Genomic DNA, 24,418 nt, shown 5'->3' with positions numbered 1-24,418 from the left:
GCTGCTCTGCCAGTCATGTGGCCATCATTTCCCATGTAAACACATGCCTGGCTTCTTCTTTAAATATGCATCATGCTTCACTGGTCTCGTGTGTCACGCTCACATTGTTTTTGTCTCAAAATGGTGTCACAATGACGTGTGTTTTTTGTATCTTTTTTTATCTTGTGTCTGGTTGCGTGTGAGACAGGGGAAGTTATTGAAACTTCTGTTTTACACACTTGTTTTGATGCTTGTTGTTGAGGAATTTGCCAGTGACAACAACTAACTACAGTAGGTAAGATAGACAATGAAAAACATGGAATGCAACTTAGAAGGACTTGTTAGATTCCACAAACCATTGCACTGCACTGCACTGCACTCTGAGATACTGGAGTCTATCAGGCTATCTGGGCACTTGTGCTGTGATTACTGTGAGTGTACTGTGAGTACAACAGAGAGATGGGCAGGGGGGTGAGTGTATACATGCAGCACTTGTTGGAACTTCCTTAAAATAGCCTCTGTTGTGGTTAGAGCTTGTCATGCAACCCCTTACACTCGCCACCCCTCAAGAAAAGTACACCGCACAATGTTCTCAAGCAACTCTATTGGCTGAGAGGCAAAGACCCGCGCAAAAACTCTCGCCTATAGCAGCATCACCTCTTGCTGCTTGTGGTGAGCTTTGGCACGCAAGCACACTGTTTTCAACTGCCACAGCACGCAAGATCAGGGTGTCCCCGCTTGTTCAGAGCTTTCGATTTTTTTTTGCACTGATTGAAACCAAGTAAACATTGGACTACATGTGAAACATCAGACAACCGCGCAAATGACCATACATACAACACAAACACATTCTTTAACAGCAGAAAGAGTAATTAAAGTATATAATATAAAAACACAACTAAGCAGTAAGGACACACTGCAGAGGTGTTTGTTCCCATTGGTGTGTGTGAGGTGACCACAGATGTGTGTACTGACATGTGCGTTCCACGTGTAGCTGAACACATTTTTTTCTCTCTAGTTCTTTTTTTTGCATGTGGTCTCACATGTGGCTGTGACCCTCTCACTCTGATTTGCCCATGTGTGTGTATTTGTAATGCGAGTGTTTTTATAATGCCTATTTATGAAGTGTGTTTAACATACAGTTTAAACAACACTGACAGGATGGACAAACAAGCCAATTATAATGTTAACCCTCCTGTTGTGTTCATTTTATGTTTACTAGTTTTGTGTTTGCGGTCAAAAATGGCCGCTGCATTATAACTTGTTAGAAATCCATAGTAACACACATATTATCATCTAATGTTGTGATAGACTTTTGTATCAACTTGTGTTCTATTGGATATAAGCAGTTTTGTACTTCCATTTGCTATGGCCTCCATTCCTCACTGACCTGAGCTCATGCAAGTCAGAAAGGGGAAGACTCTATTGGGAAAAGGTTCCAGTGGGGGCTGGCAAAAATGATCAAAATGTGTTTTGTGTGTTCAAATGCCCTGTGTTAACAAAGTCAAGGAGCCTCATGGTAGTCAGAATAAGTTAACAATATTTTTGAGAGACAAATTGTGAATTTCTACATTTGCCACTGTGCCACGAACTGAATTACTCCTCAGTCTTGATCACAAAGCCTTAGTCTCTTAGCTATGCCCTGTGTTTGGTAAGTTTGGTAAGTGCAGTCATTGGCTGTTATACTCATTTTCATGAACTTTCCATTCCAACTGTAAACAACACCTCCATGTGCAATCACACCACAAAAACAAATGTATCTCAATCTGAAGTTGAGTAGGCTGCCCATACTTCCCTCTTCTCTCTGTGTGAAACACACAACACAGAAACTACCATTGAAAATGTGGATGGGGATTTTGTATCTGCTGTGGTTTTAGTGCATGACCTGTTCGAAAGGCCGACACCAACAGTGATTATCCAGTGAAAGGAAGACTTACAGAGACAACTATAACTGAATGTTCACAATTATGATCATAAAGAGTATGGTTTTAATTAACAGCTCTTTGACTGTTCAAAGGAAATGCAATTTGGCAGAGATTATGTGAATTTCCCACCACCATGAATCCCACTTTTAAACGGCTACAACACTATATTCCGATCCTTTCTTTAAAAAACAAAACCTGCTACAGAATATCCCATTTAAATGAGCCCCTCACATTGGCACACTATGTTGGGTCCTAATACTGTTATGAGTTATCAAGCAGTGGCAGTGACAAAAAACATGACATCATCTTCCACGTCACTGTGGTTACAACGAACCCTTAAAAGCTCTGTTTAACAGACAGTTGCCAGACAGCATTCTGCGGTTCAGTTCTCTCGACGAATCCTGTAGTCTTCACAGACATCCTGCCTGTGCGGTAGTAGGTAAGTTAACGGTCGCTCGACACTGACTTACCTCACACTGACTTTGAATGCTATTGTGCTATTGTTCTGTATCTATGTAGTGAGGAACTGTATTTTTCTGTGTGCAAACAGATATTTCGTTTTAAAATTGTACTGACTGTCATCTGCTATCTTTACAGGAAATAAAGGAAAAAGGAAAGGTGCCAAGAATGGATGATTTTTTAACAACTCCGATGGAAACACCAAAGGTATGCAAAAGACATATGACATGCAGACAAAAATATATTGATATATATATGTGTTTATACTCATTTTACACTCCTTATGTTTTATATATCAAAAATGTGAAAAACTCACAAAATCCTGCATTCTTTTCTAACAGGGTGATGACTACTTAACAATAACAGATGACTACTCAACAGGAACAGATGACTACTCAGACTTCAGCTCCTGTGACAAGAGTTCTGTTAGGGAGTTTCGTAAATACTACGAACCCCCTCTATATGCGGTCATTGTCTTCCTGGGAGTAGTTGGTAACTTGCTGGTGCTCTGGATCTATGTGCATTTCAAGTCCCGCAAGAAGACCATGACAGATGTGTATCTCATGAACCTGGCCATTGCTGACTTGATGTTCCTGATGACTCTACCTCTCTGGGCATTGGATGCACTGCAAGGGTGGAACTTCGGTTCACTACTGTGCAAGATCACTTCGGCCTGCTACAAGATCAACTTCTTCAGCAGCATGCTACTGCTCACCTGCATCAGTGTTGACCGCTACATAGTCATCGTCCAGACCACCAAAGCACAGAACTCCAAGACCACGAGGCTCCTCTGCAGTAAGGTAGTCTGTTTGATTGTCTGGCTGCTCGCCGTGTTCCTGGCTGTACCAGAGTTCATATTTGCTGGCACAAAGGACAACCCGGAGGATTCAAGCTGGAAGTTTTGCACCTTGGTCTACTGGGGCAATGACCACAACCGTACCAAAATAATGGTCCTGGTTCTCCAGATCTTCATGGGCTTTTGCGTGCCTCTGGTGGTAATGTTCTTCTGCTACAGTTGCATCATTCTCACCTTAATGAAGACGCGGAACTTCGAGAAACACAAGGCCCTCCGTGTCATCTTGGCAGTGGTTGCAGTTTTTGTTCTCTCTCAGCTCCCTTACAATGCCATGCTGATAGTGGAAGCCACGCAGGCAGCTAACATCACAATCACAAGCTGTGACGTATCTCAAAACTTTGACATTGCCGCTCAAATCATGAAAGGCCTGGCCTACACTCACTGCTGCCTCAACCCCTTCTTGTACGTCTTCATTGGTGTGCGCTTCCGTAGGGACTTGCTGAAGATAATGCAGTACTATGGATGCGTGTCACCCAAGAGCAAACTCAGCAAGCTCTATGGCACTCCATTCCGGGCCTCCGTCATGTCTGACACAGATACCACCCAGGCTCTTTCGCTGTGACACCATCCACGCAACTATGTCAGTAGAGAACTGATTTCATTGTAAACAGGTCAGACTCAGATGCTCTCGAGCAAGGGAAAGAAAGCATTGTCACTGACAGTGTAACTTCATATGTGTTGATAAACGGGAGCTATTGTTTGATAGACAAAGTCTGAGGTCTGTTAGAAGTCTGTCCATACCTACAGGGTGGCAAACTGCATGGAGCATGCCAAATCCATGGTTAAAAAACAGACAAGAGTTGTTCTGAAGCTATTATGGTGGTAGTGGACCATCTGATGGATCCATGTGTACTGAGCCCACTTTTGGGTGAACTTGTTCTAAAGAAATGTGATCTGTACATATCTTCAGGCATCTCACATCTCTCTTTTAGCATTAAGAGTGCTGTGTTACTGTAATTTTGTTGAGGTAGAACCATTCCAGAAACAACTGTTCTCTTTTGAAGGCTTCCTAACAGCCTCACTGCTGTGTGCTCAGTCACAGATATGTAAATATTTTTGTTTATCCGTTTGGAGCTGAAACTGTATTGCTGCTGGTCATGATGTATTTGCTGCTAGTCATGATGTCTTTGCTGCTGGTCATTTGCTTATGTTTTGAATAAAATATGTAAATAAATAAACTGATAATACCACCTTGCATTGTTGCTTTCTGCAATCATTTGCTACCATTTACAGTATTACACATTCAATTTTTCAAACTCTTACATAGTATACCTGACAGCAGATGTTACATAACACGTTTGTCCCCCCTTCATGATACAAAGCCACTGGAGTCACAGAGAAAGTGGAATATAACCTGTGGTCTGAAAACAGTTGTAAATGACGCATGTCCTCAGAGACCATGTGAGTTCATTGCGTTTTCACCATAGAGACGGCACTATATTATCACTTTCCTTCAGGCGCACACTATTGCAATTCATCATTGCACTGTACAAGACTATCTGTTCATATGCATAGCATCTACAGTATGCTAGACCAATACTGACAGTAAGGGGAAAAAATGGCTATTGAGGGAACTAGCCTGTCATGTGGGATACAGCTGGTGTAAGATGGTCATGCTGGTGACCAGGATACCAAGCTTGACATTGTTGGTGTAAGATGGTCATGCTGGTTTGCTAGAATGACCAACATAAGCTGGCATGGCCTACCTTGTATCTATCTATTTATCCCCTTGGGGATCAATAAAGTATCTGTCTATCTATCTATCTATCTTCAGGTGGTCAACCATTATGGGGTGGTCAACAAGCAAACCACCTTAAGCTAGTCAGGCTGTTTTTTGGAATGGAACTTATGGAATGGGCATATTGCTGAATGTGACAAAAAATGTTATGGGCTTTTACATGTTTGTATTGACTCAGAGGCGAAAGTACCTTGGAGATCTATTGAGGACGCTTTGGTGAAACCTCATAGATTATAGGATTTGCTTTTTGCTGGACTTGGTCGAGTCAACCAGAATTTAAGGTTGGGTTGTATAATTACGCACTCGAACGCACTTGAATATCTGGAAACAGGCAGGGAAATGCATGGATGTTCAACTCTCCACCAGCGCACAGACACCACTCTGGTACAACTTTAAACTCTTGACAGGTGGCAAGCCATTTCAAAATCCACTGTGGTCCTCTCAAGGCATAAATGTATTCAGTGATCTATATGATGATAATGACCTATATTCATATCTGAATCTCCAAAACTCATTCAACTTACCTGCTTCGTCATATTTTGTCTTTCTTCAGTTACACTCTGCACTCAGAGCATACAGTATAGAGGGTACAGTGGGACTGACCACCAAGATCCCATCCAATGTTAGAATGGGTAAAACCTTCTAATTGCTTGAAATGCAGAGTCTCTTTTATCTACAATGCCTTATTAGATCATTCTGCCAAATGTCTATCCATAGAGGTATAGGGAACTCTCCACATTCAATCAGGACCTAGACTGGGAGACAATTTGGTTCAATTTATCTCAATTTACCAAAAATGTAGCTCACCAACTGAACCACTACAAAACTATACATAGAGCATATGCAACGCCACACAGAAGATTTCAAATGAAACAGGCTCCTAGCTCTAGCAACATTTGTAATGTCTTACCCGGCACATTTTAGTTGTGGCCTACTGGTTAGGGCTTCGGGCTTGGAACTGAAGGGTTGCCGGTTCGATCCCCGGCCAGTAGGAATGGCTGAAGTGCCCTTGAGCAAGGCACCTAACCCCTCACTGCTCCCTGAGTGCCGCTGTAGCAAGGCAGTTCACTGCTCCAGGTTAGTGTGTGCTTCACCTCACTGTGTGCTCTGTGTGTTCACTAATTCACGGATGGGATAAATGCAGAGACCCAATTCCTTGTATATGCAAGTATACTTGGCCAAAAAACCTGGTTTACTTTACTTTACTTACTTTACTTATTTACATTGCAGAGCTATGGACGGTTGTAGTGGAGGAACTGTCAAAACTCAGGAACTGCTCGGCTAAACAAGGGAACAAGGCCAAGGTATCAACCCTACATAAATGGGAGGCATTAATATGCAGGGTCAAAGATTTCATATACCCCCTGTGCAGTGAGTTAGCCTGGAAATATCCAGACTCTCGTACGTACATTTCATTTGTACAGAGAGTCTGGCAGTTCTCGATAGGGAAACGTTTGCAACACTTGCATCGTGATGGGCACTAACTTTGAAATAATTGGTCCAGTCTTACCAATCATATTGATCAGAGATCCCTAACGTTACTTCCTACTACGCCTAAACAGGCATTGCTATTTCTGTTTATCGCAATAAGTTTCGGTTTCGTCTTCACATGATCTTATCATCATCGTTCTCAGCCACGCTGATTGGACAGGTAAAGATTGGCCGGGAGAAAAACCGCAAATATACCGCAAACCCAGACGGCGTACTGAAGGAAAATTAAAATTGAGCGGTAGTAGGAGGGCGGAGCCAGGCTAGCAATGAGTTGCTTTGTTGTGTAAAGTATATGTTGTTGCTGAGTGCTCTATTTTTTTTCTCTTTTTCTGTAAAAATCTTTTTTTTTATCATTTTGCATTTTTTATCTTTTGGTTTCACCCTTCTTTTTTACATGAAAAAGAAGACATGTATGCTTTTATATATCATTTATATATTATATATCATATAATATATGATATATAATATATATATATATACCCGTGTTTATAACTCAATAAACAGTTAATCACAAAAAAATAATTATATATATATATACTGTATGGGCTTGACATTGACAATATGGGCATTGACAAAATCCCTAGCTGCACCTTTAAATGGTTGCTGTCTGGTTATACGTACAAATGTTCAAAGTTCTGGCTGTGGTTATTTTTTCCATGACATGGATGGCTTAGGGGTCCCTGCAAACAAGGTTAAACCACACAAATTTCAAAACAGGATGAGGTTGATGTGTTGACAAGTTGTGCCTATTCACACCTAACAGAGGCCTCATAACATTCATCAACACAGATGAAATACATTTTAATGTCAATGAGGACCTTAAATAGTCTTGGTCTAAATAGCTTCTGTAACCCTCAAATGAAAAGAAAAACAAGCATCATCTTCATTGAGTGAGTTTGTGAAAATAAGTAAATGAATAGAACATGGTGTTTAAAGCCACCTGAGGTATGTTATAAATAGGGGTGTCAAAATAACTGATTAATTTCGATTAATTAATTTGAGAAAAAATAACTGATTAAAAAACTTAGTGCAGATTAATCGATTCCGTATGACCTTTGCCCCCGAGCCGTTCTAATCAGTAAAAATTAGACTGTAAAATGAAGGAGAGAGAAGAAAAAGTGCTGTCTGGATCATTGATTGGAACATTTACTTTTAAAAAACGGCCAGATGGTGTTGATAAAAATAAAGTGTTGAAAATAAAGTCCTCTGCAATGTCTGCAGCAAGGAATTTGCATATTACCGGAGTTCATCAACTCTATAGTCGCAAAGAAATAAGTGTTGACATTGAGGGGAGTGTTAATTTATTTTCATTGTGTCCCCTAGGTTATATCTTTGGCCTGAAATGCCTTGTATGTGAAAAAAAAAAAAAATCTTCCCGAAGCACTTTATTTTGAATTTATTTGAATTTGAAGCACTTAATTTCCTCAGCATATTAGGTCATATCATAGATTTTTTTCATAGATAGAGTTTTTGAACTTTAATGTTACTAATGCTGATTATTCAATGATTCATTTGAATTTAAATATTTAAAATACTTTCAAAGCAAAAATGATATATGCGATTAATTTAGATTAATTAATCACAGAGTATGTAATTAATTAGATTATTTTTTTAATCGATTGACAGCCCTAGTTATAAAGTGGGATGGTTACATATCCAGTATGATAATGCATGAATCCTATTTAGCGTCAGAAAGTTCAAATAGTCCAGTGTAGGGAACTTTCTGACACTAAATAGCATTATCATACTGGATATGTAACCATCCTACCTCTTTGTAACATAGGCAGCAGGTGGCTTTAAACACCATGTTCTAGTCTCTAAACCTAACTAACCTTTCATTTAGACCGTAGCCTACTGCCCTGTAACTGACCCTCTCTTTAAATGTTTTAACACTGTAAAGCGCCATGAGACATGTGTAGGCTAATGTTTTGGCGCTCTATAAGTTAAATTAAATTGAATTGAAATCAAATGGAAAGAACATTCACCTACGATTTCAACACAACACAAATGGACGCACTTATGAGTTCTAATCACTGAGTGGCAGGCTTGTATGGTTGTTTGGCAGAATATCTATTCCTTCATGCCATAGGCCTAGCCTAGGCTACTTTTCTATGGTCAAAGCACCCTCCAGTGTTAAGTTCCCAAATTGCCACCGTGCCACAAAAGCCGTGGACGAAACCTATGGTAAAGGCTTTTTAGTATCCTACACGCACGCTGCTGTGCTAAATTCTACTGACAAAACATTCCGCACTTTAAATAAATTAACTATAGAAATATGACTTTTACATAGCAAATAGGCCTACATTTTGTGAAGCTCCAGCTGCCATATCTGCTGCAGGGAAATGGAAGGCTGTTACCATGGTTTTATGGCGCGCTACTCCCCCTGGACTGTTAATTTGTAGCTTCTGTTGTTTGCAAGCAAATTCTCATTGTGCACAGTTGTCGATACAACTGTGGAATAGTTTACGTTCGCTGACTTTACGCCTGATTACCCGATTCATTAGAGTAGTTGAACATTTCTTGAACGACGCAGCTGAAACATGAGAGGTTTTATGTTATTACGCGCGTAATCACGCACGCGAGGGTCTATTGGTAATGCTTTGAAAGATGATCGAGTCTCATTCAGTAGGCTACAGAACAACAAGCATAGACGGCTGCTTCACAACACTGACGTTATTTTATTTTGTTCAGCAGGAGAACAGAACTACTTTCTACCGAATGCATAGATCAGCTTTAACAGGAGACACAGGTGCCCTTCCGCTGCACCTCAATGGATTGCACAAATGTAATGTGAGTGGAAACATTTATATTGAACAAATAGGTCTAAATAAATTATGTTGACAATAGCCTATATATAGACCATGTGATATATATATATATATATAGTTATTATTATCATGTTTAGGCCCTACTTAAGATTTTACTGTCGAGATCTTAAGTGCAGGCTACCTAACAGGACAGATCAGTTAATCATTCTTTGTTAGAACTACCTGCTACTAATTAACTTTCATGTAGGCTAGGTTATTAGACTCAGACTACCAGTTTTATTGTCATAGAAGATTGTATCCTACCTGTGAACTTGGGTCTTAACAGATTTGTTAATGGCTACAGCTGCTATTTGAATTCTTTGTATGGGCTACCCTGTCTTTGCATTCATTGAGTTTTATTTGGATATTTCTGATTTATCATTAAACATGATTTTAGGATGACTACATTTCCCAGTTAGTACATCGCCTTGAGGAACTTGACATCTCAAGAGGAAAACCAAACCATCTGGTAGGACATCTGTGCTGTTGCCAGGATTGAATGATGAAGGAAGATGCATTTCTTTAAAGGTTCAACCATATCTGTAGGGAGTTGTAATAAACACATTTTCATCATAGGCCCAGGTGCACAACTGCAATGGAAGTCTGGAAAGGGAGGACTATCGCTGCAGTAGCAATCTAGAATCGCCCTTGGTGTAAGTGCACATCAACTCCTCTGTCCTGCAGCTTTGCAACTGTGACAGCCCACTCATTCAGGGTTCATTTAAATGTGTGAATAAGGCTTGTGTTAATTAATTCCCTGTGTAACATGCATCTGTAACTTTATTGCTGGTTTCACTGTCTAGAGACAACAATAGTTTAGTCTTCTTCTATGTCAATAGTATGCTCTTTGTGTCAAGGCCTTTACATGTGGTGAATAAATCAGAAATGTACACCACCTCTCTGACAGCATCTGATGGCTGCGCTGTCTACCTTGCCAGTTTGTAACCTGTATTTGAACTCTGTGCACCTTTCCAAGGCCGTGCAACACAAAACCACTTATTCTGGGGAAATAATTCTACTGAGCACTTAATTAGTGACCCTCTAATTAAATACATTTTCTCCAGGAGTGATGCTGCGCAGAGGCAGACTAGCTGATTGACTTGTTAGATCCCTTCTCTAATTCTAAAAGTGTTTTGTGTTTTTGTTTCAATAAAATCAGTCTAGAGGAGCTCTCCGGCACAAGACCAAGAATGCTGACACAGAGGTTGCGTGATCATCTGAAGCCACAGTTAATCACTGGTGGGAATCTCCATCAGCAGACACAAGGACAACGGCAGCAGAATGCAGTCGAGAGTGCTGATTTGCTGAGGATCACACCCATGCAGGTCTCCAACAGCCAGTGGGTCAAGACCAGGTGGTGGGTTAAAAGGGAATGGACGAGCATTTCTGACCTTTGGGGTGCAGACATTAATGAGAGCAGCAGGGAATTGATGGGCTACCACTCAAACGACAGCGACATCTCTGACCAAGAGAAGGGAAACGCATTTTCCTGCTGGGCCAGTCCTATTGAGATGGACCTGAGACCTGAGCCCTTTGACAGGGATCCAGACGTCTTGACCAGAGAGGCTGCAGAGGCCCAGCAGGTTTATCCTGAGGTTCTGCCAGGACCTCTGAAGTGGTTGCATATGACTCGGAGCCTGTCGGCCCTCCCTGGCGAGGGGGAAGAGGAGAGAGCATGGCATGGTTTGTACACGCAGGACGCCTCTGTCTCTGCTATCGTCTCACGCTTAATCGAGCTGGAGAGGCTTCAAGCTGCCACAGTGTTGAAAGAACGGGTCAGGACAGGCCGATCACGACCCGCCACGGCTGTCCCCATCACAAGGTGCTGCTCGCGTCAGAGGAAACCGAACCCTTGTGACCCCCGGTTAGCGGTCTCGGGAAGAGGAGAGTGCAGGTCTGCAGTGTCTGTTTTCACAGACATGGCTACTTCAGACAAGGCTTCAATGACCCACAAGATGACAACGTCAAGAGTTCAAACTAAACAGCGGCAGTCAAAGATGGGCTCCAAGCACAAAGCTGGTCCCTCGAACAGGCCTAGTTCATGCTCTGAACTTAGAGCTGAAAAGCTTGTGCCGGGCCTTTCTTCAGGCTCATCAACCTCATCAAAACCAACTTCGCTCAATAAAACCAAACGTTTAAAAGCTACGAAGAAAGAAATATCAAAGAGGGGTCGCACTGGTTTTACAAAAGGACACAAAAGTAAGGTTTAATATATCAATGTAATGATGTGAGCTTTAAATATTTTAAGTGATGGGGGATGTTATTTGAAGTCTCCATTGTAGTTAGCAAACAGACATGTAGTTTTAGGGAATTAAGTCAATACAGTGGTTGTGTCTGATTAATTGACAAGACTGGATAAAGGTTACAATCATTCCAATTTATTTAAGTTATTAAGTTATTAAGTTTTAAGACATGATGTACTCCACAGTTTCTATGCATGTTCATGTTTGCACCAAAGAGTTAGACGTAAGAGTAGACATCAACATTCTTAAAGATGAATAAAACAGCACACTCCACAGAGGACAATCACTAGGCGGTAGATGGGAAATCGGGACTTGATGTCTTGTATGGCCAAACAAGGAAATGGAGGAAGATGACTTACCCTGAAAAACACAAATATTTAAGGTCAACAGAGTGATCATACTTGTATCTGTACAGATTGGTCAGTAACAAAGAAGAAAGGCATTACCTCAATGTTGATCACTTGGCATAGATATGCCAATTAATTATTAATAGCTCAAGTGTGGTAATGTCACCATGTAAACCTTTCTCAAGTCAGTACTACATGTAAAATATATATTTATAATTTTAATTATAATAGTGTACTACAAATGCACTATAATGTATTATTTCTTAAAAACAGCTGTTCTAGTCTTTAAGGGGACAAAAGCAAACTGCAGCCATGTTTAAACTTTAAAAAGTACGCTCTCTAGAACAGAAACCTTTGTCCAGTAGAGGTTCCTTGTGAGACTTCTCTAAGGGGCTGCACCTAAAACAGAGAATACGTAAACCAGCATCTTGATGCACACTTGAAAGGACAATACAGATTGAAGCATCTGAAAACGCAGCTCATGTGTATGAGGATTTCCCCCGTATTGGCTAGCTGTAAAGAAGTATGAGAGGCACTAGATTAACCCAATCACACGGTTCTACAGACAGATACAAGGTCATAGATTTAGTAGCTGCTTATGACAAGCAGTTATACAAATCAATTTCAGAACATTAGCCTACATAAAAACTTGGATCTCCACAGTCTTTTGTTAGATTAGGAAGTTGCTGCTTCATGCACACCCGTGTAAGATCTACCCAAGCATAACTTCACATAGGTCTCTGCTCCTGCAGTATAGTCTTCTAAAATGTGGCTCAGCAGACATTTTACCCTTTTACAATCACCTCTAAGCCCTCGTAATTGTAAACTATGCAATTGAAAACCATGAAAGTGCCCTACAGGGCTATCTTTCATCTTGAACAGACAGTAAATGTATCTTATAATCCGTCCCACCCCCTTGTTCAGATGTACATCTTAACATGGCTTTGGCACTCAGCTACACATGCCATTAGAAATGACCTGGGTGAGCAGCCTTGTGGAGGTGTCGTCTCAGTGAAAGCAGAGGCAGGCTCTGGAGGGAGGGTGCTCAAGGCAGAGCCCCGCTGGGCTGGTGGGGGCATACTGGGTCTCTGCCTCTCTCTCAGCAACCAGGGGGGATGGAGGGGGGGGGACAGCAGGAAAAACATCACAAACAACAGTTAGTCGCGGGAAATACACAACTGGATGCTCTACTGCTTCCTGCAATGCACACAGAGTCTATTCAATAAACCCTGACATGGAAGAATCACTGCGGAAACTGACTGACGGCCTTGTTTCAAAATGAGAGACCGGAGGTCTTCATACTTGCTTAGTCATTACTCTCTTCACAAAACATTTTTATTTTTTTGTTCTTTAACAGATCACATTTACTGTGAATTTACAATAAATTCAAACTGTCAAGTCAGCATGCAGGAGAGAGAAAAAAAAAAGAAAAGGAGAAAATAGTTAAACATTTACTACTTTATAGTATACTGGCTGCTATTTTGTTTTCTGTAAATGTATACAGAACTTCCAAAGGTGGCCTTGACATTATTCAGGAAATAAAGTAAAGAAGCAATTACCGCTCATAACAAGCAGATTCAAAGACCAGATCAGGAATACCCCTGTATCAAAAGACAACATGATCACAAACACACATAAGAACAGAGGATACAACACAAGAAAAGCATTTTAAACAGCCTTTGGAAAGTGCACATTCAAACTGAAAGAAACACAGGGGGTAGTGCAGGCGACACAACTGGAGTTTAAACATGTCAATGTGCAGTTTCAGCCATTTCAAGGGTGAAATCAGGAAACTGGGAGAGCACACTGCACAACGGCTCTGCACGAACAGAAGCAACAGTACACTGAAGGTGCTGCAGCCCCCCTTCCCTCCCGTACCCTGAATACCTCTCTCTGGACACGTCATACGCTCAATGTGTTCTCTTCTAATTCTGTTCTGCTGTTTTTTTTTGCATTTAGATTGGCCATACCATCAACAGGAAAACAGATAAGAAACACCAAAACTACAAACTCTGGAGGTTCTTGTTTAAAGTTTGCAACATGCAGGCGATACCCCGCAAAAAAAAACAGACCAAACAGTAAAAAAAAGAAACAACCAAACAGTAAAATCAATTTAGAGTCAGAGGATGTTCACACGACACGTATATTAACATGTGATAAGAACACCAGGAGAAGCTAACCGAGGGGGCCTTTGGGAGGGGAGGGCGGAGTATGCTTACCTTCAGTGTACTGAAAGTGGTACCCAACCTGCCTGAAAAAGAGGCGGCCTTCCCCTGCAGGTGAGCCACCAGTTGGACCCCCGAGATGCCAAATTGGACAGAGACACACCTACAGCGAGGGCATGCGGACGAGGGCCTGCACACCGTTGGAGGTGGGGAAGGGGTGGGCGCACTCTCGCTCTCACACCTGAGGGAGACGTGGACACGCACAGCATTTATGCTGGTCTTAAACCACACTACCAAGACCACACTGTATACCTCATCTATATACAGGTGGCTGTACTTCGCTCTAAACTGAAACTGGAAACCTAAACACAGTCCCTTGTAAGGCCCACTGACATTTTGTGTCGTAGCATTGCCGACTTCAAATGATACCCCCCAAAAAAACCCTTCTTCCTTCTACTCAGGATCTGAATAGCTTAGTGAAACATATTTACAGTTCTGAGGAAGTCTGCTACAACAGCTAAAAAGCTAAGCTTATTTTACACACTCAGGCAAATCTGAGACTTACATGTAGAACAGACATGTTATTCTCTGAAATATCATTTTTAAGTAGAATTCAGCGCAGTTCTTCTTGATATTTTACAACAACCCTTTCAAGAACAAACTTAACAGATACTCTACACCCCTGATTTGATATATTACTGCACACAAACAAAGGAACGAGAGGCCTAAAAATGCGTGTTGCTAAGAAAAAAAAAAAAAAAAAAAAAAAAAAAAAGTCAAGAATGTGGGATACAAATGTACTGTTTGCAGCACGTTTTGGGCAGGATTTGGAGTACTTAAGTGTGAGTCCTCATGAGTCCGGAGGGGTGCTGTGAGATCTCAGATCTTCTCCTGGATGAAGGGGTGCTGCAGGGCCTGGTTGATGCTGATCCTCTTGGCTGGGTCCAGCATGATAATCTGGTCCATTAAGTCTCTGAGCTGCATGACCTTTTTACGCTGGTCCTCCGGAAGTCTCTGGCGGCCAATCATATCGACCAGCAGGTCCTTGGTGGGGTTAATGGTACTCATGATGGTGACCTTCTCCTGTGATCGGATGGATAGAAGAGACAGAAGAGGAAAAACAGCAAAATTGGAAGGGGGTGGGGGTTGGAAAGAAATCGGGTTAAGGGTTGGGCTTAACAAAGTATGAAGCATGCAACTGGTTATGATTATGGCAAAGTCGAGTGCATTACTTTTCCATTGAGCATGTCAGAGCAGAGGGAAGTGAATAAATTATGTACTTACTCTCTCAGTAACCTTATCTACTTCTATGTAAAGGAAGTTTAAATTTTGATCAAAGTGCTGGTCCTTGAACAAGCCTTTTCTAATCATCTGTAGAGAGACATGAACACATTTGTTAAAAACAAAAAAGTGTTTAAAAATGAGACAGAGGCAATGAACTTAGAAACTAGATGAGTGCTGTGGATAAATATGCCCCGAGATGATATCAGTCTGAGCTTTCACAAGCAAAAATAAACCACCACATTAGAATAGGCATGGTCATTAAAGTATCTGACTGCCCATCTCTGATCCTGTAAAAAACAAGGGGTCTTTCAAAGTTAACATATCAGTATCAGGTTTTTCTTCCAAAAACGACATCTAAGAACTTGCCTACTAAGCACCTGGACAGCCACCACAAAAATATAAATACTGGGAAATGCAACCGCCTCTGGGGTTTTGCAATTTTCAGAAATGTCAACAAATTTCAACAATCTTTCACAAAAAAAAATAAGCTGAGGAAGTTTAAGGCCAAAAAAAATTGTTGTTAGTGTCAGTATCACTTTTTGCTAGATATTTGCTACATTTGGTATTGAGCCTTCTGGCAGCGCCATACATATTACAAATTTGAGTTGAGTCTAAGAGAGTCTTGAGGAGCTGGCATAGTTATCCGAACAGTCTCTCATATCAAACCTCACCTTGTTAGGCATCTTGCCCTTTAGGTCCATTGCAAGCTTAATCATGTGGTTGTTGGTTTTCCCAGGAAAGAGGATTTTCCCTGTGTACAACTCGTAGAGAGTGCATCCCACTGACCACATGTCGAGTCCATAATCATACGGCTTCCCAATGACTGTGGAGAGAGCATGAGCAACGTTTTTTCACACAACTTGTAACCGTAAAAGCGAAGTGTGTAACGTGTCCCAACAGAACAGGGACCACACACTCATTCACACACATGTCCATACTTGATGCTCAAAACTGAAAACTAAGCTGGCAAAAATAAATCAAATGAAATCCCAGTGGCATGCTGAATCTTAAGTCCAAGTTAAAGCTTACTGATTTCTGGTGCCCGGTAGAAACGGCTGACCAGGTATGGAGTGATGTCGTTGTCGGCCACATGTGAGGCTGATCCGAAGTCACACAGTTTGAGGATGGTTTTGGACTCGTTCACCTGTGTAGGAGGAGATGCGTGACGTTAACCAGGTGTGCCTTGCGTGGGTCTTGGTGACACCATATAGTCAGAGTAACCCATAGATACGGTACGTGCTGTTAAGGATCCTTTTCGTTCCCCTGGATAGTGTTTCATTTCACCATGAATCAATTTGTGAATATGACAGACAGTTATCTTGCATCAGTAAACCACTTCTCTAAATGGGTAAAATAGCAGTTAATGTGATGACTACTGCTGTGTGTCTGGCCGTGTGTGTAAGGTGGCTCACCAGAATGTTGTCTGGCTTGATGTCAGCATGGAGGATGTTGCAGCGCTTGAGCAGTTTGAGGGCCAGGAAGAGCTGCTGGCTGTAGGACCGCACAGCCTTGATATGCAGCCCCACATCTTTGCCATACTTTTTCAGCACCTCACGGAGGTTCATACTGTAGTCAAAAAGTCACACACGCACACACACACATTATTATTATTATTATTATTATTATCTGCTGTCAGAGTGAGAGCAGACTCTAAGCTGATAAATTGCGAGCTAATTACGTAATCAAAGCCCTTGGGAGACGAATACAGAAACAAAGCTAAGTCCTTAATGCTCTCTTGGCCTTTGTTTCATGATAAGACAATTATGGGAAACTACTTGTCTCATGAAGACAGTACTTATGAGCACTGGCTGACATGGAGCTGGTCCATGTGCACTAACCTGAGCGGCTCGAACACTAGGCACAGGTGCTGCTTGTGGTAGAAGTGCCTGAAGAGCCGGAGACAGTGGAACTTGTCGTCAGGGTCAGCATCATTCAGCTTCTTTAGGAATTCCAGCTCTTTAAGGCCCGTTTTCTGCCTGGAGGGTAGACACACAAGTTAGATCAACAATATGCAGGTTTTGTACCCTTCTTTTTTCTTAAAAAAAAAAGAGAGAGAGAAGGTCCAACCCAACCCAAAATGCATGTATAACTCCAAATACCAGTAATGGACATGTTTGCTGAAGCCTGCCTAGTGCCTACATGCAGAGTGGGTTTTAAAGGAGAAAGCAATGGAGACATGAAGTTCTTCATCTGTTCTCAAGACAGCTGCAAACTAGTGGGAAAGGGGGACAAAACACATCTCACATCTCTTCAGCCAGCATGTGCGACTATCTGTTTTGTACCGAGTGAATCGACTAAAAGGAGCACATCTCTCCTTACTCACAAATAGTTAGCCAGCTAGCAGTTAGCTTTCATGAGTTCCAGTGTGCTGTGAACTAGTTAGTTGCTATCTTTGGATAAAATCCTCTAAGGAGGCCTTTACATCTTGCCTTGCTACAGCTAACTGTGCAGTGGTGAGACTCGTCAGACAGACTCACATGAGCTCATTGTTACGGATGATCTTCACGGCCACCTCCTGGTTGGCTCTGGCCATGTCTCTGGCACGGATCACGTTGCTGAACACACCTTGTCCTGTGTATCCATACACACTGTACCTCTTGTCCAACATCTCCCCAATATTTACTCCTAGGAAGGGAAACAGATGGCACAGCTTGTTCCTCTGAGTAACAACACGGCTGTATTTGGCTCTCAAAACCAAAACTGGCCCAAGTAGGTATAAATAAATGATGATGTAGTGACATTGAAATTTAACTAGAAACATATGAAAAATCTAATTCCATGGAACCTAACACTACTAAATGTGACTGCACATTTGTTGATGGCAGAAAAATGGCAAGTACTTTAACTACAAATATTATCCTTCACAATTCTTTTGAGTGGCTTAGGGATTCAAACGTACGGTAGTAACCCTCTGCATCCGTCCAGTTGTCCTTGAGGTTGGGGTTCTCTTTGAAGTCTTTCCCAATGCCAGCTGCTCGTAGCCTTGCACTCTGCAGAGAGAACATGGACACTGTTTTCATTACATTACATTACATTTGGCTGACACATTTTTAACCAAAGCGACTTACAACATGGTAAACTGTTTAAAGCTTTTTTAAAAACAATTCTACAAAAATGTAAAACAATTTAAAAGGTACAGTACAAAAAGAGCAAGTTAGTGCATCAGTGAGTGCTGTTTTTATACAGTGAGGTGTCAGTTCTAGTAAGGTGATAAGAGCTAGAATTAGCAAGGCTAGTTGTAAGTAGTGCTATGAGAGGAGATATTTTCCGAAGAGCTGGGTCTTCAGGAGTTTTTTGAAGATAGAGACAGATGTCCCTGCCCTAGTAGGAACTGGTAGCGTGTTCCACCAGCGAGGAACAACAGATGAGAAAGTTTGGATTGGCCTGAGCGTACCAGTGGCAGAGCTAGACGTCGTTCGCTTGAGAAGCACAACGGTCGAGAGGTAGCATATGCCTGTATGAGGGCATTCAAGTAGGTGGAAGCAGAACCGGAGACTACTTTGTAGGCAAGGGTTAGAGCCTTGAATTTGATGCGTGCAGCCATAGGTAGCCAGTGTAGCTGGATGAGCAGCGGGATAACATGTGCCATTTTGGGTTGGTTGTAGTCTGGCTTTCACCAGACCAAGCTCAATCTTTTAGGATTGAACATTAGTCTAGGGAGTCCGCTATGTATTTTTTACTGCACAAGAGGCGTGATCAACGGGCATAGTTCAAATGACTCTGTACGCAATTGGATAGCCATTCACCAATCTGACCAACAAACCGGATGACGTTTGCAGAACGACGCGAAAACTCCAGGCTGCCCCGCTATCGTCATCGTGTTTTAAACCTGCCAATAGCGCGCCAGGTGGATAAGTCAGTTTGTGATTGGTCCCCGCAAAAGTGTAACGGAAGCAGGAGAAAGAGATGTACAGGTTTTCAGCCTGAGCTGCAGGGCGGAATAGAAACCGTAAATTTATCTGGGAGGACCAGCAGTTCAGTTTTTGAGAGGTTTAGCTTGATGTGGTGTGCCTTCATCCATTTGGATATGCCTGAGATCAGAGATCTGTGCCGCGACCAAGGGGTCATCAGGTGGAAAAGACAGATAGAGCTGTGTGTCGTCTGCATAGCCGTGGTATGAGAATCCATGCAAATGGATAATCTGTCCCAGAGAGGTGGTGTAGATAGCAAAGAGAAGGGGGCCCAGCACTGAGCCCTGGGGGACCCCTGTGGTGAGATAGTGAGGTGCAGACAGCTGTCCAAGCCAGGATACGTTAAACGAGTGTCCTGTGAGGTAGGATTCAAACCAGGAGAGAGCAGGGCCAGAGATGCCCATGTTTGAGAGTATAGAGAGAAGGATATGGTGATTAACCATGTCAAAGACAGCCGATAAGTCAAGCAGAATGAGTACTGATGACCCGTGCGGTAGCCCTGGCTTTCTTTAAGGCTTCTGTTACGGACAGCAGAGCTGTTTCGGTTGAGTGGCCAGATTGGTTTGGATCAAGAATGTTGTTCTGTGAAAGGATTTCAGAGACCTGTTTGTAGACTACTCGTTCGATACCTTTGGATAGGAAAGGTAGGAGTGAGACAGGATGGTAGTTCTCAACTTGAGCAGGGTTGAGAGAAGTTTTATTTAAGTAACGGTGTTACCCAGGCTGTTTTGAAGAGGTTAGCGAAGCATTGATCACATGTGTAATAGCTGGTGTGATGGTCGGGCTGATGGACTGAAGTAGGCTCGTAGGTATAGGGTCCAACGAGTGTGTGGTAGGACGGCTACATGTCAGAAATCTAGATACCTCACTCTCGGAGAGAGGCATGAATGCAGAAAAAGATGTGCCAGCAACAGCCAGAGGTTGAAGGAGTGCAATATCTGATTCGGTCGCGTCCTGTGGACATGTAGAGAATTGACTGCTGATTGCCGCCACTTTGCTTGTTAAAAATGAGGCAAGGGTATCAGCAGTATTATCTTAGCAGCAGTGATGCTGGCTGGTAGTTTTTGAGGTCATCAATTAGTTTAGATTTGTGCCATTTTCTCTCTGCAGGTCTAAGACTTTCTAATGAGGAGACACAGCACTAAAAAAATCCTCCATAGAAATTGCTTTTTAATACAAAGCAATGTGATACTAAGAATCATCCCTGTTACATTCTGTCAGAGGCAAGCAGGTGACATGGAACCTGATGGCACCATGGAATTTGATAAGTCCATATAATGAATTGTTTGGACATGGACAGCTGTGATGACAAAAAGACAAACCCTCATACAGGTTGCATGTAACCAAACCCGTGCAGATCCGCTTTCACAAACGCGCACATTTAAACAGAGAGCCAGGTGAAGGTCAAAGACCTGTGCAATGGAAATCGGTTACTGAGCACTCACATCAAAGTAGGCTGCAAACATGTCATCGGACTCCGTAAACATATCCGGCGCTGATGGCTTTCTCGCACCGGATCCTGCAATGGGAGAGGACAAGTGTCACTAATTGCCATTCTCAATGTAAACATTTACAATGGCAATATAGTACATGCGGTTTTGGCTTCCAAAAGGCAAACCACACTGGCACATATTCCATTTGTAATGTATGAGCTTCCTATTATTTAACTATATTAAAGTGAGAACATCCCTTCACACTCACAATGTAACTTTAAAATTTAACAACACATGACTGTGTACCATGTAACCACATGTGTCGTCGTACCTTCTTTCTCTTGGGCTAGCAAATTCTGCTTGGCCATGACATTGGCCTCGAAGGTATCCAGGTTCTCGCGTTCGTACTCCTTGACGTCGGCGGCCACGCGCTCCAGGATGTCGTCGGGGGAGGGGGAGCGGCTGCGGGGGGTGCTCTGGGGGCTGCTGGGCTCCGAGGGGGCCGACATGTTGCTGTCCTCATTCCCCCCCTTGTACTTCTGCCAGTGACAACCCACACACACACACACACACACACACACACACACACACACACACACACAAAGCAGCATATTGGAGAAGGCCACAGGGAGCATTACAGAGCAAAACAACAGCCCAGTAAGATCGTTTTGCACCTCACACAGCGATTTCACACAGCGAGCAAAGCTAAGATGAGCAGAGCTAACTGAACTGATGTTTGTTATAATGGTTTCAGGAAAACTAACAAGCTTGGTAAGGACTGTTTGAAATCATATGATATCATATTGTAACATACCTGCACAATGGCCAAACGCTGAAGTCTTCTCTGCTCAATGAGAGCCTCCTCATCCTCTTCGTCCACCTCAAAATCCACCAGCCTGCACATGTACACAAGCCAAAGCACACATATAGTTAATCTTCCAGCGGTCCTCACTAGTCCCCTGTGTCCACTGACACTTGCATAAGATTACAAACTCGCATAAGAATAGCTTACACTTCATCGTCAGAATCGTCCTGCTCTGCCTTCATGCCTTCGGACAAGCTGCCCTTAAACTTGTCCTCTCGGTCCCGGCTCCGTCTCCCTGGGCGCCCCTCTCGTGAACCAGAGCGCCGACGCAGTCTCCGACCCAGTCTGTCCCTGTCCATAGACCTGCATGATAAAAGGCTCCATCTCAACACTCAAAGGCATTACAAAAGGAGAAACACATCCAATATTTTGCTACTTTGCTACTATGAAACAAAATAAAAGCAAAGCTAAATAAAAAGTGTCTGAAGAATGACATGGAGAGTGGGGGCTGCTGGGATAGTGAATGTGTCTCTACCTATTTTCCACACATCTAGCTTCTTGTCACTGTGTCTGCCCACCTGCGTCTAAGAGGTGACCTGCTGATTCGTCTCCTGGGAGAGCGTGATCTGCGTCTCTGGGGTGACCGACTGGGTCTTCGTCTACCACCTGATGTGGGGCTCATCTCCCTTGTCCCCTCTCGGCCTCTAGCTGACAATTCTTCCCGTGGACGTGTTCTGTGAAATAATAATGCCAAAACTAATGACTGGATAGTGCACTGACAGCATAAGCCTGTCAGAGAGGGTATGTGCACAAATCACTGAAGGCTGTGTACGTGTTAAAAGTGAGCATTTATTTGAAAAAAAATAATAAAAACACCCTCTACCCCGCCCGCCCACCCCCCCCCCAAAAAAAAAAAATAATAATAATAACATTTTGAAGAATAGGGAGCAGTAGTAGAGCTGCATAGCATCACACGTTCACTGTATTTACCAAGAGTACACCAACTTTAAACAGCAGCTAAAAATTCATGAAATCAACATGCAGGAAATGACCATAAAATTAACATGCTGGTACCTGACAGGTGAAGGCCTTGGACGATCTCCCTCCCTTCTCCTCCTCTCCTGAGACCGTGAGTGCCCCCTTCTGCCTGGAGATCTGTAGCGGGATGTGGAGGAGCCTGGGGCGGACCTCCTGTCGGCACGCTGAGGGGAGTGGTGCTCCCTTCGCCTGGGGGAGGCGCTGTGCTGCTGGGGGCTGGGTCCCCGCTTGCGGCTGGGCGATCGGTTCTCTTTCCCTGATGATGTCTCTTTGGTAGGGGACTTGCCTGGCCTCTTGTCTTTGTCCTTCTCCTTCTCAGCCTCTGGCATCTTGGTCCTCCACTCTCTGGAGCGAGAGCGCCTCTCCCTGGACGGGCTCCTCCTCTCGTCTGATTTGGACCGTGTGGGTTTCTGTTCTCCTGGTGGCGCCATCGTGGAGGGTGAGGGGGCTCTTTTCACTGTGCTGCCCATCAGCGGGGCCTCGGGTGACTGAGAGTGCTGGCCAACTTTCTCTACAGACGTTCTTCTCTCTTTGGACTGGTCCGCACTTCTGGAGCTCCTTTCTGGAGACCGCCTGCGGGGAGCTTTCTCCTGATGCCTGGTGTCCGACTCCGCTTCACTCCTGCTCTTTCTCCTCTCGTCCTTGTGCTGCTTTACCTCACGCTCCTTGGACCTGCTTCGGCTGCGACGTCTGGAGCCAAAAGCTGCCTCTTCTGTAAAGTCCCATCGGCTTCTCCCGGCCTCCCTGCCTGAGTGTGCACCGCCTTGTCCCCTCGGCTGCTCTCCGTTGCGTACCCTCTCCTGGAACTCACCGCCGTCTTCCTCTGAGCCCGAGTTGTAACCCTGCAGGATGAGGCCCATGCCGGAGTGCACCCGGCCCTCCATCAGTTCGTTGTCCAGCTCAGCCTGAATCATGGCCCTTTGCTTCTCCAGGTCCTCCAAAACAGCCAGGTCATCCAGCCTGGGTCTCTTCAGTGAGGAGGGGGAGAGATCATCCTCTCCCTCTAGGAAATTATCCACAGCATCATCCCCTTTAGCTGAATCTTTGCGTTTGCGCTTCTTATGTTTGTGCCTGTGCTTGTGTCTGCGGTCCTTGTCTTCTGGAGACGGGTGCTTGTGTTTCCGGTGTTTGCTGCGGTGTTTGTGTTTCTTTCTCTTGTGTTTAGCGTCATGCTTCGTGAGTTCGTCTTTTCCATCTCCTGTCAACTCCTCTCCTGTGCAATCACCATTATCCTCATTCCCACTCCTCTCTGAACTCTCCAGTTCCTCTCCCCTGAAAAAAGAGTATTGGCCAATTTACATCTTGAACGTTAGTCACATATAAAGTATGACGACAACATATTTAGGTACCATAAAGATACAAGGTATCTCAGGCAACTAGCTCCAACTCCGACTGAATCCATCCATCTGAATGTAACGTTAATGTATTTCAACTCCCGGGGACTAACTTACACAGCTGAAGAGAAGAACCAACAACCTCTAACTAGCATTGTCCATACTCTGCTGTTCGCCCTCTGCCGTTGACAATAATAACACATATCAAGAAAATCATAACTAGCTAGCATGCTAAAATACATCAACATTAGCATAACAACGTTATGTTAATTGTTAAGTAACTTAGATGACTAGCATTAGCATACGGTTCATTTGTGACGATCGTGAAATCAAGCTCCTCCGTGTACAACTGATGGTAACACATTTCGTTTAATAAGTTGTTAACTAACTTATTTTACTGCGTAACGTCAATGCACAAAGTACAGTACATCTTTCTTACCCATGTTCTCTGCTACTGTCAAACACAAACGTCTCCATGTCAGCCATTTTCATTGTCTCTTCATCATCTTTGCTCATGCGCGGGAGAGGAAGGTCGAATGGTAAACACAGCAAGGCACCGGGCGTCAATTTCAAATACTTAAAGAAACGAAAAATCTCAAAATG

At 43.2% G+C, this 24,418-nt stretch overlaps 3 protein-coding genes across 10 annotated transcripts; 2 read left to right on the top strand and 1 right to left on the bottom strand.

Annotated features, from left to right (window-relative positions):
- The first annotated feature begins 2,235 nt into the window (after nt 1-2,235).
- On the top strand, nt 2,236-4,414 carry ccr9a (chemokine (C-C motif) receptor 9a). 2 transcript variants are annotated; one of them, XM_042108628.1, is made up of 3 exons: nt 2,236-2,343; nt 2,502-2,570; nt 2,705-4,414. In XM_042108628.1, exons 2-3 carry the CDS (start codon nt 2,532-2,534, stop codon nt 3,779-3,781), a joined length of 1,116 nt encoding a protein of 371 aa, XP_041964562.1. In that variant the 5' UTR covers nt 2,236-2,343; nt 2,502-2,531; the 3' UTR covers nt 3,782-4,414. The 2 variants fall into 2 exon arrangements, with proteins under 2 accessions (XP_041964562.1, XP_041964564.1); XM_042108630.1 differs by lacking the exon at nt 2,236-2,343 and having other exon boundaries at nt 2,353-2,570.
- A 4,198-nt stretch (nt 4,415-8,612) lies between these two features.
- LOC121704831 lies at nt 8,613-11,524 on the top strand. 3 transcript variants are annotated; one of them, XM_042085350.1, is made up of 5 exons: nt 8,613-8,632; nt 9,143-9,238; nt 9,653-9,724; nt 9,832-9,908; nt 10,415-11,524. In XM_042085350.1, exons 1-5 carry the CDS (start codon nt 8,630-8,632, stop codon nt 11,463-11,465), a joined length of 1,299 nt encoding a protein of 432 aa, XP_041941284.1. In that variant the 5' UTR covers nt 8,613-8,629; the 3' UTR covers nt 11,466-11,524. The 3 variants fall into 3 exon arrangements, with proteins under 3 accessions (XP_041941284.1, XP_041941294.1, XP_041941278.1); XM_042085360.1 differs by lacking the exon at nt 8,613-8,632 and adding an exon at nt 8,663-9,040; XM_042085344.1 differs by lacking the exon at nt 8,613-8,632 and having other exon boundaries at nt 8,663-9,238.
- An 87-nt stretch (nt 11,525-11,611) lies between these two features.
- Nucleotides 11,612-24,361, bottom strand: prpf4ba (pre-mRNA processing factor 4Ba). 5 transcript variants are annotated; one of them, XR_006030653.1, is made up of 16 exons: nt 24,255-24,361; nt 22,518-23,753; nt 22,022-22,177; nt 21,651-21,806; nt 21,453-21,534; nt 20,970-21,177; nt 20,651-20,724; nt 18,194-18,284; nt 17,772-17,919; nt 17,133-17,270; nt 16,707-16,860; nt 16,324-16,438; nt 15,966-16,117; nt 15,295-15,381; nt 12,198-15,093; nt 11,612-11,858 (listed from the first exon to the last, which is right to left on the bottom strand). XR_006030653.1 is itself a non-coding variant. In XM_042085281.1 (15 exons), exons 1-15 carry the CDS (start codon nt 24,329-24,331, stop codon nt 14,890-14,892), a joined length of 3,078 nt encoding a protein of 1,025 aa, XP_041941215.1. In that variant the 5' UTR covers nt 24,332-24,361; the 3' UTR covers nt 11,612-14,889. The 5 variants fall into 5 exon arrangements, 3 of the variants coding, with proteins under 3 accessions (XP_041941215.1, XP_041941232.1, XP_041941241.1); XR_006030654.1 differs by having other exon boundaries at nt 11,612-13,446; nt 14,065-15,093; XM_042085281.1 differs by having other exon boundaries at nt 11,612-15,093.
- Nucleotides 24,362-24,418: the final 57 nt, after the last annotated feature.

Source organism: Alosa sapidissima, chromosome 1 (genome assembly GCF_018492685.1).
Source record: "Alosa sapidissima isolate fAloSap1 chromosome 1, fAloSap1.pri, whole genome shotgun sequence".
Taxonomy (NCBI): Eukaryota; Metazoa; Chordata; class Actinopteri; order Clupeiformes; family Clupeidae; genus Alosa; species Alosa sapidissima.
The sequence above is the reverse complement of the archived record's forward strand: the minus strand, read 5'-3'. Positions and strand labels throughout refer to the sequence as shown.

Excerpts from the sequence above, each read along its gene's own strand:
- ccr9a (XM_042108628.1), top strand. The coding sequence starts at position 2,532 with ATGGATGATTTTTTAACAACTCCGATGGAAACACCAAAG. Across the intron at positions 2,571-2,704 it reads CTCCGATGGAAACACCAAAG|GGTGATGACTACTTAACAAT; the intron begins GTATGCAAAAGA and ends CTTTTCTAACAG.
- prpf4ba (XM_042085281.1), bottom strand. The coding sequence starts at position 24,331 with ATGAGCAAAGATGATGAAGAGACAATGAAAATGGCTGACATGGAGACG. Across the intron at positions 21,535-21,650 it reads GACGATTCTGACGATGAAGT|GCTGGTGGATTTTGAGGTGG; the intron begins GTAAGCTATTCT and ends GTACATGTGCAG. Across the intron at positions 16,439-16,706 it reads TCAAGCCAGACAACATTCTG|GTGAACGAGTCCAAAACCAT; the intron begins GTGAGCCACCTT and ends CCTCCTACACAG.
- LOC121704831 (XM_042085344.1), top strand. The coding sequence starts at position 9,056 with ATGATCGAGTCTCATTCAGTAGGCTACAGAACAACAAGCATAGACGGC. Across the intron at positions 9,239-9,652 it reads ATGGATTGCACAAATGTAAT|GATGACTACATTTCCCAGTT; the intron begins GTGAGTGGAAAC and ends ACATGATTTTAG. Across the intron at positions 9,725-9,831 it reads GAGGAAAACCAAACCATCTG|GCCCAGGTGCACAACTGCAA; the intron begins GTAGGACATCTG and ends TTTTCATCATAG.